Source organism: Cyprinus carpio, chromosome B22, assembly GCF_018340385.1.
Source record: "Cyprinus carpio isolate SPL01 chromosome B22, ASM1834038v1, whole genome shotgun sequence".
NCBI lineage: Eukaryota > Metazoa > Chordata > Actinopteri > Cypriniformes > Cyprinidae > Cyprinus > Cyprinus carpio.
Genome location: NC_056618.1, coordinates 31,618,275 through 31,632,026, shown reverse-complemented (window position 1 = coordinate 31,632,026; position 13,752 = coordinate 31,618,275). Strand labels below are relative to the sequence as shown.

General features: G+C 34.9%; 1 protein-coding gene across 2 annotated transcripts in view; it reads left to right on the top strand.

Annotated features, from left to right (window-relative positions):
* LOC109099699 (metabotropic glutamate receptor 7-like) overlaps positions 1–13,752 on the top strand; it is a 203,817-nt gene that overhangs the window by 109,544 nt on the left and 80,521 nt on the right. For both annotated transcript variants that reach the window (XM_042749679.1, XM_042749680.1), the window contains exon 5: positions 6,745–6,882. In XM_042749679.1, the coding sequence (XP_042605613.1) occupies positions 6,745–6,882 (138 nt within the window). The remainder of the gene's footprint in view (positions 1–6,744; positions 6,883–13,752) is intronic.

The window sequence follows — 13,752 nt, the reverse complement described above, 5'->3', positions numbered from 1 at the left end:
GTCGAAAACCAGTTTTGCTCTAAATCAAATGAGCAGTGATAAACAAGTATTAGCTATGAATATAAATAAACATACAAACAAAATTATGCTTTGGACATCAATTCACTACAAGCTTAATTTTTAATACATTTATATATTGCACACAACATAAAGTAATCACAATTCAGCATGAAAACATAATTTATTTTTATATACTTGTATTATTATTATTATTATTATCATCAATGCTGAAAACAGTTGTGCTTATTAATATTTTTGTGAAAACATACTTTTTTCAGGATTCTTTGCTGAATTGACATTTCAAGAGAAAGCATTTATTTAAAATAGAAATGTTATTGTAACATTGCAGACGTTACATTTTTGATCAATTTAATGCATACTTGCTAAAAAAATAAATAAATAAATAAATACAAATCAGAAATAATATGTTTTAGTAAATTTATGTAAATTAATTAATAAAAAAAATCCTACTGACCCCAAAATTTTTAATAGTATTAATTTAGTACATTAATGTCTTTTCTTTTCTTTTCTTTTCTTTTCTTTTCTTTTCTTTTCTTTTCTTTTCTTTTCTTTTCTTTCTCTTCTCATCACATAAAAATTTCTTTTCTTTTCAGCACAGGCTGCAAAAAAAAAAAAAAAAAAGTTTAAATGGATTCTCCAAGTTAAGTGATTTAGGATTTCATTACGGAAGTTTAATACTTAGAACAAACCCTAATCAAAATGTGTGAGGAATACCAATATCCCGGTGCTTTCCAAGCACTAATAAAAAAAGTGATAAAACAAAGTAGAAATGTAGATTGCAGCATTGACGTGTTTGGTTTAATGGCCTGTTTCTGAATATAACAGTAAAATAATGGAAGCATTCAACATTTCTTCTACAGTTGGTTGAATCAGTGCTGAGCAGAACATTTAAGCCTTTAAAAAATTATTTCTTTCATACTTGTTTTCATAGTTACTACATATATTAATCTATTATTATTATTATTATTATTATTATTATTATTATTATTATTTTTTATTCTTTTTTTTTTTTCTTTTTTTTTTTTGAATGACACTGTTCAAATGATTTGGTAAGCAAGCAGTTTTCCAAGAAAACAGAAGCTTATTTCCTTATTTTTCCCATTCGTCTGACAAAAACCGCCACTGAAATTATGCAAGCATGATGCTCATCTAAATTATTATCTGTTTTCTCACCACCTCCCCCAATGACTTGTTTTAGCAGAATCGATCTGAAGTTGTCAGCCCCCATCTGTCTGGAGCTCAATACAGAGACGGAGACAAATTGCGAGTGCGTTAGCTGCTTGCGCTCCGCAACAACGTTATATCAGCCGCTCGGAGACACTCGAAGCAGAGTGACAGCTTGGAGTGTGATCCTTGTTGATTTGGAGATCAGTTCGGTTTGCCTTTTCCCCCAACAGGCTCTGAGCAACGTTTAACCTCGGACCGTCTATAAAATCACAGCAAGAGGCGAAGATCCAGCGTGGCACTCAAGACTCGGGCACTTTATTTGAAGCGTCGTCAGCGCTACCGATTGTCACCTGAGGTTTCTTGCATGACTTGATGCCACAAGTTAGGATTTCTGGCTGGAATGATTCTTCTTGAGGCATTGGGATGTCTAAAAACTTGTTTGTAATGTTTTCTAAAAAGGTTCAGGATGGGTTTGGGAAAGCTTCTCATTTGCTTGCATGGTTCCCATGGCGATGGATTGGCCGTGGGTTGCAGAGTCATAAGGAAACGGCGTAGGCCTGCCTGAATTAATCTTCCGTTGCGATGCCTGTTGAAAATCTGGAAAGACACATACGACTGCCTACATGCGCTTTAAAGGAACACATGCTGGTCTTCAGTCTTTTCGGTTTAAATGTGTGCCCTAGGGAGGAATTTTTCTATATATATATTTATATATATATATATATATATATATATATTCTTTTATATATATATTTCCTACATAGATGTGCTAGTTTGTGTCACGATTGATCTACAGTCTCTCTTCTCATAAATTATCAATATTTAGAACATTTTGATCACCTTGTTGTGACCAATTTCTTGTACATTTTTACCTCAAAAGTAAATGTCCTTTACACATACACACACATATGCATAACACACACATAACACATGACATTAAATGAGTACTTAAAGTATATGTTAGGCGCGATTAATCATGATTAATTCCAGAACAATTTGATAAATTATTTATTTATTAATGATATACTGTAAATTAATTATATTGTATATTTTTATCAACGCTATCTCACTAAGTGCAATTGTAAGATTTCCGAATGCTTTTTAAAAAGACTTTTAAGCAAAATGTCTCATGCTTACAAAAGCTGCATTTGTTTAATTAAAAAGATAATTTTTTTCTCCTTTGTATTTTTCACATATTTAAAAGTTTTATGAATTTTCAGCATCTTTACTACAGTCTACAGTGTCACATGATCCTTCAGAAATCATTCTGATGCTGATTTGCTACTTAAAGTAAATAAATAAATAAATAAATAAATAAATCGTATTATTAGCAATGTTGAAAACATGTATTTATTTATTTACTTTTCAGGAACCGTGCCATTTTTTCCGGTATTCTTCGATGTATCAGGACTCTTTGATGGCCTTTATTTAAAACTAAATTTTCACTCTTTCATAATTATTGTCATTCTGTTTATACATGCATTTTTATGTTTATATGGAAATGTGTGTTTTTTATGGTTTTATTTTTATATAACGGACAGACCCTATATGTATATTGGGTCTCTCCATATAAATACATTAGGAAGATAAATAATGAATGTGACGTTACACTTTAATGAAATATTGCAAACCGTTTCCCCATAATTATTTAATTCCAAATTACATATTGAATAACTCAAAGTAAACTGAAATCCTGCCTATGGCTTTTGCCTAATATACAGTATAGTGAGGTCAAAAGTCTTATTTTAGATATATTTTTAATATTCATAAAACGGTGACATAATTGGATTTCAAGGACAGTTCCTGAATCCCACCATGGAGGAGGTTCATGGGCTGCCTGCTAATTTCTCCGCAAACAGAGCAGCTGCTGAACAAAAGGTGAAGCTCTGAGCTTTGTCCTCCAGACACGGAGAAAATGACACCGACAGGCCTTTGGGAGTTTCTTGTGTACAAGGCTTGTGTACAAATAAGCTGCAATTAGCAGAATTTATGAGCGAGCACGCAAACCTGCTGAGGATCCGTTTCAGAGTTGACTACGCCTGTGGAGTGATGTGTAGAGCACATTTGGTAGAGGTCATCTGACAAATAAACCGAAAACATGCATCAATCAGCCTAAGGAAAATTTTAGCTTTTAAGGCCACAGAACATAAACTGCAGAGTTTTTGAGCACGGGTCAGTATGGTGTAGTGATTATGAAAGCTGTAGTTTATTCATAAAACATGAGCAGAACAAATTTTATTGTAATTTGTCTATAAAATCATTTATGATGCAAATTTTTATGTTAGAATGGTTTTATGAACTACTTGCAATTCGATCTGCTTGGCTTTCCTTGGGGATTATCTAATATATAATACATGTTTTGTTCAGTTTTTTTTTTTTTTTTTTTTTTGTGTTAAAAATTGGACAGTTAACGTACAAATAATTTTATTAGTTTACAAAGCCATATTTCTGCTTGTGTTTCATGAATGGGAAATGTGTGTTGCCATAGTCATGGCTTTAAAATTTCCGTAAACATGTTGATGTGTTGAGCTATGGTGCTCACGCAGGTAACAAAGGTTCAAATCTGGTTTGCAACATTTCCTGATGTTCCAACTGACTCTTTCAGCATTATATGTCCTTTGTAAACAAAACGAATGTCAGATAAATGTTTACCTTGTTATGCAACTATTTTTACATGTTTAACAAGATGTAAGAATGAAAATGTAACAAGAAAAAAAAATCTGTTATGTTAAGTTTTACGAACTATTTACGAACACAGAAATTCCTTCCTCTCATTGTTTTTCTCATGTGGTTGATACAAACTATTCTTGCATCCGTTGTCAGAAGAATTTACACATCTGTTCATTATGTTGTGCGAGCTGTAGCTTAGCGGTAGTGCTTACTTGTGGTACTCGTGGGAATTGTGGGTTTGAATCTGGCTTGCAACAGTTCACGGTTAAATTCTCTCTCTCTCTCTTCTCATTCTTCTGTTCCTCTTTCAAAATAATTAATTTGTGTAATTATTATTATAGTGTGAACTCTATTGCATTAATTAGCATTAAATGGTGTTATTATTGCATTAAATTGGCACACAAATCAATTATAAAGACTTGTTTTCACAAGAATGTATGCTACATATACACCCAGGCATTTGTTTTGCTCATGTTCCATGAGAAAGGCTCACTATGCACGAAGAGAGAAGAGCCACAGTCTAGCAGTTGCTGCTCACTTGTGATGCTCATATGGGAAAAGTGGGTTTGAATCTGGCTCGCAACTGGTTTATGGTTACAGTACATTACCATTCTCTCTTTGAATATTTGGTCCTTGATGAACTGAACAAATTGCTGCATAATTTATTTCTAGAGCTTTATTTAATTGCTTTCAATAGCAAAGCATTGCTTTAAATTGGCTCACTAATCATTCATAATATCATTCTTATTTCAGTTGTTTGCACAATAATTTATGCTATATATAAAGATATTTGTTTTGCTCATGTGTTATGAAAGAGGCTCACTGTGTGTACTGAGTTAGTACACAAACTAGCAGTTGCTGCATGTAATTGGTGCTCAATTGTGAAAAGTGTGCTGGAATCTTGCTTGCAACAAGTTCATGGTTCCATTCCCCTTCTCTCTTTGCACATTCAGTGCGTAACAAACAAAACATTTGTCTATGTAAATCAGTTGTAGTACTGTTTTTGTTGTAAACTGATTGCAATTATTCAATTGAATTACATCTAGTTCGCAACTAGTTTGTAAAACCAGTTTTACATCACACAATAATTTATGCAAAACTGCACATTCTCATGGTGCACATGTGAAAAATTTGACTGAATCTGGCTTGCAAATGCTTATTTTCACCCTTTCCTCCCATTATTTTATTTACCGCTCTCACCTTCTTTCAAAACAAGTCTCAATAGACTTTTAATCAGGTTAGACACCATATTTCATTTAACATGGATGAAAATGAGGATGTAACGGATAGACCTTACCATTTTTTCAGTGGTATGCACTAAATAAAAGTACAAAAATCATGCTAGTTTCACAACTCAAAACTTTCAAAATTGCTTTTTGGAGTTCTTGTCTACTGAAAGTTATTCTTGGAAAGATATTTCATCAGCTAAACAATCGATATGTTGTTAAACAACAGTACAACGCTCTGTACTTCTATCCTTCACAGCTTCGTATTCATTCCTGTCAGAAATTAAATATGGCGCTACCCTGACTGAAGTCTATAAGTGCTTCAAAAAAGTGTGGTGGTGTAAGTGACTTGCTTGTTATATTGCACTTTGAGTATACTGGGCAAATCTTGATTCAATCGATCACAGGAGAAGTGACTGACTTCACCACCAGACTCCAGCCCTCAAGATGCCAACTCGGGGCATGCAGCTTGGGAGCCGCAGATAGGCCGAATGCTTGCTCCGACTCAAGAGTATGCAATGCCCAGGAGTGCATTAAACACTTCAGCTGCATTTGTTGACTGGCTTAGGGGAGCTCTGCTGTAGCAGCTTAATGATAACACCTTATCTCTTTCTTAACACTTATTTCCTAGTGGGCAAGACAGACCCAGACTCACTTCCTTTGCAGTCTGCCGAGTGGAAGCAAACAAAGTTTAAATGAGCTATGACTATGTAAGGTTAGCCGATGCCTGTGGCAAAATTAAATGTTCTGCTGACCTTTGTCCTTGTAGCTACACTGTGGATGAAAGCCTCATTACGCCACAAACCTATTTAGATGAGGCATGTTATTAGCCTTGATGGCAGACAACAAGGACAGACTCAAAAGACTCTTCAGGATCTCGATTGATAAATGTTATTGTTTGTCTGCTGATGGCAAACTGTCTGATTAAATGCTAAGCTGCCTCGTGCGAAGAATGTCAAGTAAGGATGTTAATGATTTTGTAAGGGATGCAGAACTTTTGCCACACAAATGTGTTGCAGCTTGTTTGCACCAAGGCTGATCATGCAAGCTATACCTGAGATTTAATTGCTCAGAGAAACTGGATAAACTAGTTACTAGTTATACCTGCATACTAGCATCACATTAGAAAAAAAAAAAAAATTGAATCCAGCTAACAAGCAACATTCTCAGAACGTTTTCTAACATTCTGCCAAGGTTCTCTCAAAGTTACGAACAAAGTTCTCAAACATTAGCACAAAAACATCAAAGTTGGTAATTGGTAAATGTTGGTAATTGAGCAGTTTCTGGTAGTCACTGACCTTCAAAGTACTTTTCTTTAAACTATGGAAATCAATGGCTACTGGTGACTGTTTGGTTACCAACATTCTTTAACCTATCTTCTTTCTTGTGTAAAAATGCACAAATGAGATTGTACAAATTCATAGAAATTAGCCACCAATTCATCAAAACATAAAATAGTTATTAATTGTCATGCAAATATGTTGGAAACACCAACAAACTTGCCATTGTTTGTCCATTATCAGTACATATTGTGTTTTTTGGTAGATGTAGCTTGTTTTTTGGTAGTGTATCAATAGTCAAGACAAAGGAACATTGCTTTTCTGGTAATGTTATGGATTATATGATGCTATTGCTAATGGTGGTACGTTTTCCTTTTCAGCTTTCGACATGTACTTTACTTCACGCACACTGGAGAACAACAGGAGAAACGTCTGGTTCGCTGAGTTCTGGGAGGAGAACTTCAATTGCAAGCTCATGAGTTCCTCCAAGAAAGAAGACACTAGCAGAAAGTGCACAGGTAAATGTTAACAGCTAAATTTTATATAAAAACACCTCATGCTATGACATGATTTTTTATTTTATTTTTTTCTCTGGGAATTGATGATATGTGCCAACTTTACTGAAAATCTAGCTGAAAAAGCTGGTAACTGTACAGTCTTTTGATACATGGTAACTGGTCTAAGTTGATCTTCAGCACAATTAGCAACAACAAACCAAATACTAGCTGGTCATAAAGTACTTGTTTAAGGTGGTCAAGCTGGTTATTTGTAACTGGTTGTCTGCCTAATGACCAGCTTAGACCAGTTAATAACTGGCTTAAACCAGCTAGTAACCAGATACGGTGTTCAAAAATGTAGCAACCGTCTTTAGCTGGATTTTTCAGTAGGTAATTATAAACCTGCCAGTCTATATTAAGACACTTCCTGCAGTGATTGAAAAAGTATGAAAGTTACCACTGTTTCCCTAGGTTTTTTTTTTTTTTTGGCTAAACCTGAAGAACCCTGTCAGGCTCATTTACTCCGGCTTATTAGCGCTGTTTTTCTGAATACAAAGCACATTCTCTTCTGTAACAGAGCTCTCAATTACATAAGCTTCCCTCAGCTCATCATGGCTAGTTCAGGCTGACAGGTTCCCAATTCCCAGTCAGCAACAAGACAGAGTACACGTGCATCAAGATTGTCAACAAAATTTGGGAACATTCATAACAGGATACCAGAAGCATGCATGCAAGGTTGTTTTCCTCTCTTATCTTTAATATTTTAGATGTAGCTTTGGACACAATAATCCAGGATTGAGTAGAACATTACTTTTTTAAGCAATGATATGCATAATTACTGAAGTACTATTTCTAAGTCATAAAATGATTTTGAAAAATTGTATGCCTGTATTTTGTCTTGTAGCCTGTGGTGAAGTCAATAAAAGCACAAGGGGTAAACACTCTAGAGTATCTAGAGTAATTAATGTAGGAATCAATACTATTGACTACGTGCTAACGAAATAAAAAGCAAGACAAAGAAACTGTTACCCAGAATTGTTCCGTATTGCATAATCTGTCCCTTCCCATTTCTCTGAGGAATATGATGCTTGTCCAGAGATATTTATTGATATTCAAACCAATTTAAATGGTGACAACTCAGTTAATTGACTAATGACATCCACAACTGTCACATAGGAAAACAGAGGACTGCGTACAACAACTGGTTTTGCTTCAGGATAGATTTTACAGTGATGACCGAATGCTGTACCAAAACTCTTTATCGTGCAAAATTTAATTTAACTTGCTTGATGTTCTCTGCAGCTAATAATTCACTACATAAAACACCAAAGAGAAAGGTGGTCTAGCAGATCTAATAAGCTTAACCAAAATAGTCTACCAGGTCAAAATGAGGTCCACTAGATGAGGTTTTCAGCTATTTTGACCACAATGGACAAACAGACATTAGGTAGAAACTATGAGACTGCCGCCTACACCATATATTAAGTTGGTAGTAACATAGCATCAGCCTCAGACGGAATGCCGGCTCGCCCACAGATCGCCCACAGTCTGTTCTCAAACCGTCTGATGCACATTACACAAAGATGGCAAGAACTGACTGAAAAACTCTAGCCTATTCTGTTTTTTTTAGTCTGTGGGTTAAAATCAATATGTGATTTCGATGGAGGGGAAAACCACAGAAAAAATAAATAAATAAATGTGATTGGGAAAGTTTTGAGTAACAATTGGGAAAGTTTTGTTTCATGGTAACCCTCATACCAACTTTTTTTGGATATTTTAACCAGCTAAACAGCATCTAAAAATATGATAAATTCAGAATTATTATTATTATTTATTATTATTATTATTTTATTGTTTATTTTTTTGTCTCAGCCTTTCATTGCTGAGTGGCCAGTGTTTGCCTAGAATAAGTTGAAATACAAGTAGCAACGTAACAATCTTTTCATATTTCAGATAAAATCAGCCAAATTACCAAATGACGGCTCTTAAGAAATGGTGAAAATTTCTTGCATGTTTCATTGGCATTCACACAGCAGCAGAACACAGTTGACAGTCCTATTTTTAAATTCCCAAATGCAACCATGAACCAAACATTTGTCTTGTTTTTCTATAAAAAACAAGACAATTAAGGCCCGTTCACATAAAGGGGGGAAATATAATCATTAAGATATAGTTTTTTTTTTTTTTTTTTTTCAATTGTTGTAAAAATGTAAAAAAAATAACAGAGTCCAAACCACAACTGTATTGATAACACTAACACATAGCGGAACAATATTGTTGGAATCATTTTCAGAATTTTTGTTTCCAACTGTTGAACACTAAAAACATTTACAGCCAATCAGATTTCATCCTGCTTTAAAGCGCTCAAGCATTTAGAGACAAAACTGCAGTGCACACTTATAATAATACTAATGTTATTGGCTGTTGGTGACAACACTTATATAGTTATCTTTATATTCATAGTTGTATAGATCATTCTTGGTGTGAAAGCGCCTTTAGACTTGTTTTATGCAATAAGTGTTTATTTAATTTACACTAATTTGGTTGTTTTATTTACAAAGTTTTGTCTAGCACTAATATTTTTTTCATATACACTGACATCTAGTGATGTGGATGACTATAAAACCACATTTTTTTTTTTTTTTTTTTTTCATTTGTGATTCTGATAATGCACCCAGATTAGAGATACAAGCTGTAGTCATCCGAAAGTTTTAGATCCAGACACTGTTTTCCACCAGTTTTTGGTCTCTGCGAGACGTGGCCATTGAGAAATCTCATTTATTGAGTTCCCTGTCTGCTCCGTGAGTCTCTGGACAACGAGGTGAGATATTCAAGAACTGGAGGTGGCGGCAGTTTCTGTCAGTGACAGCTGGCAACGACAGACTACATCGCCCAGAGACACCGTTGGTGTGAGGGCCAATTTACAGACATCAAGGGCCCGAGTATGTGATGAGAGAGAAAGCACATGGTGTCGTCTCTGGAACAACAGTGTGCGCTGGGGGGCAAAGGAGAGTCAGGTCTGATGGATGACATGGGAGAGGCGAGAGAGGAGTTGGCTGTTGTCCAGGATCAAGATTGTACAGGAGAAGATGCAATTAAAGAGGACTGGATTGGAAAGTCACTGTGAATTAGTAATCAGTTTTTGGGTTTCTCTGACGTGCTCCTGCACGCAGGTCATTATGTGTGTGGCACGATCGCCACCATTAAAAAGACGTAATGAGATTGTACCAAATGCACAGTAATTTTAATCTTGTTTTTCCTGTAATAACAACCAAAAAACAAATTAGAAGTGGTGTGGAAGATGTATTACGTAAAATGTAACACGTAATACGGTAATGCGAATTACGGTCTAGACATAAATTAGATTATATTTAGCTGGTCATGTTATCTCATCATGGTGGACTCCTTTGGGATACCTGTACTGTAAAAATAAAACCTTTTAATAAAATCTGTTATTGGGCCACTGATATGACTTGAGAATTCATGTGAAGATACGTTACTTTGAAACATATTTACTTTTTAAGTTATATAAGTTACTTTTTATTATTATTTTAGTAAGTATGCATGGATCTCAATAAATTCAGCTAGAAAACAAATACAAATAATTCTTAATATATTATTATTATCTGCAGTTTTGCTTCTTGTGTAAATGTCTTCCGTTTAAATACTTTTTCTGCAATACCCTTTAAGAAAAGCATGTATTGCTTTGCAGATTTCCCTCTTTCCTCTCTCTTTGGGAATGACATTGGGAATATGTTTAAAGCCCTTTTTCGGAGTGAAGAGCCAGAGTTCAGTGTCCTCTGGGCACTGAAGTGTTTGAATTTATTCTCGCAGTAGCACTTCATGAAAATGACAGCTTCTCAGTCCCCTCACAAAAGAAAACATAAACGGAAAGTTGCCTGCGGAATTGCTGTTATTATAGGAATTTTCAATAGAAATGTTCAGAGAGAATGATACACTTGTGTTTTTGCAGCCTTATACTAAATTCTCCTTATTTAACTTTGCACAGCTCTGGATTCTGTGTGTGAACCAGTGTTATGTTACTGTTATTGATATAGATTTTGGTAATATTTTGAATTGGGTTTTATTTTTATATTTTGAAGTAGTTTCATTTTTGTCATTTTTATTAGTTCACTATAGTTTGTTAGTCTGTCTATATAGCTTTTATTCACTTTTATTTATTACTTTTAATATATTTAGTTATTTTAGTACATTTGTTGAACTAGCTGAAATAAAACATTGTTCATGATTTTAGTTTTTGTTAGTGATAAGCCTGAAGTCAACATGAAACATAATTTGCAACACATTTTACTTTTGTGATGTGACATATTTATAAATAAAGGTTGTACATTCACTGAAACCTTGTAAATTTAGCTTTGCATTAGCATTTCTACATTACATTTGTCATTCATTCATATATGCACATTTGGAAACATTTTGAAAATGTTAAAATATACATATTTTTGAAGACCAGAAATGGGTAACAAGGAACGTAAATGGAATGTTGAATTTAAAAAAAAAAAAAAACAAACAAAAAAAAACATTAGTTATCCAGTCAGATGGGGTGATTGTAATAGTTTTGTTTTAAGTCCTTGTTCCTTGTGCGAGTCTCAGTTTATTGTATCGGTAACAAAAAAGCGCTTCTTGTGTAGGATGTTTTGCTCTGAGGAAACGGAGACACCCTGATTCGTTCCTTTCCATTTTTTGACCTCTTTCAGCAGGCGCCAATCAGCCCACAGACATCTTTTCACCATAATTACATGCTGTGTTTATCTATGTAGCACATGCTCCAGGATCACTTCCATTTTCAGCGGCGGGTTTTGCAGAATTATAGCTTGATAATAATGAGAGTGACAACCATTGCCTAGCACATCAGAAGCAAGAAAACGCCCATACTTCCATCGATCCATCCATCTATATGAGGCTTTATTGTTCTGACTTGACAAGATCAGAGCAGCTCTCGTTTGAACTAGAATGATCAGTATACTGAACCTCCACATGTTTGCTGGATTATTATTCACACCTGTAACCACTGGGAGCTCTGCAGTGATGTTCTGGTTCAGCTAAGTCCACCAGCTGTGTCACAATTTCTGTTTTAGGGAGGGATGCAGTACCTTTTAAAACTTTTATTCCCTACTTAAGCAGAATCAAGCTACCTAATTATCTCTGAAATGCCTAATAGGTATTTTGGAGATCAAAGGGAATCTTTTGCGAGGAGTGGTGGATGGCGAGGCACTCTGTTTGTGCTCATGAATGGCTGTATCGGTTTGTTTAGAATAAAGGATTGTGGGTAGAGTTGCCTCGGGCTGGCACCACAGTGGGTCCACATCTCTCAAATATCTCTCACAGGGAGAATTAAAAATGGCCGTTTTCTTTTTGCAGTTTGCAGACGCAGACTCAGGGTGCAAACACACGGGATGCATCTTTGCATTCCAAAACTGCTAGAATGCAACAGAATCCCAGCTAACACAAACATTCTCAGAACTTCGGCTTCAAAGAACATTCAAAAGTAACGTTCCCACAATATCTGAAAAATTATCAAATACAATTTTCTCCTAAAGGAATATTTCTCTCTCTCTCTCTCTCTCTCGCACACACACACACACACACACACACACACACACACACACACACACACACACACACACACACGCACGCACATACACACAAATGAAAATCTACTCAAATTTACTCTGCCTATAGGTCATTAAATATGTATATTAGTTTATTCATCAGAACAGTTTTGAGAAATTTAGCATTAACTCATTTGTTCACCAATGGAACTGTGACATATTTGGTCTCTTATTCTAATGGCACCCATTCACTGCAGAGCATCCACTGGTGCAGTTTTTACATGTATGTTAAAATGTGATCCTCATGGCGTGAAATGCTGAATGTGTTTAACTCTATGCATACACAAGCTTTCACATCAAAATTAAGAATAGTTTGGCCTTTAATAAAGGCAAATTATGAATGTTAAATGCAATGCAATGTTATTATGAAATGGCATGACATGAAATGTGACATTTACAAGTTCAGGATAGTTTAGAGCTTAGGTTATTTGCTGTTTGCATAATGTTTGTTTTATTCAGCATTAACACCTGGCATGTTTTCATCAGAAAAGAGAGAGAGAGAGAGAGAATAAATTTGCAGTTCAAATAACATATGGCTGATACAGATTAGGTGAAACCCATGCACGCAAGTTGGAAACCGGCACTCCAATTAGCATAAACATCTGGCAAGATATATGTTCCACAATAGAGTTTGTTCTCATCACTTTGACAAGAGAATCAAGTAGATTAAATGGCTTTTTTGATGAAAGATTCATCCGTGAAAATGTCAAAAAGAGCATGTTTTCAGTGTTCCAGGACATTGGGCTTCTGTTTTTTGTTTTGTTTTTTTTATGTAACCCTAAATTAACTTTTCCTTAAAATTTACTCACCTTCAGGATATCCAAGATGTAATTGGGTATGTTTCTTCTTTGAAACAGATTTGGAGAAATGTAGCATTCCATCACTTGCTTACCAATGGATCCTCTGCAGTGAATGGGTGCCGTCAGAATGAGAGTCCAAACAGCTGATAAAAACATCAAAATAATTCACAAGTAATCCACACCACACCAGTCCATCAATTAATGTCATGTGAAGTGAAAAACTGTATGTTTATAAGAAACAAATCCATCATTAACTGTTTCCCTGCAAGCATTTTTGAAAAAAGTTGCCAGCCACCGCCAGTGATTTTGATGATTTTCACAAAAAATTCACAGTATATTTTGCTGAATGAAAATTTGAAAATGCAATACACCAAAATTAAGATCAGAGCCTCTACTTTTAAAAAAAAAAAAAAAAAAAATCAGTTTTATTCTAGCATCCTTTTTTTTATCAACACTAG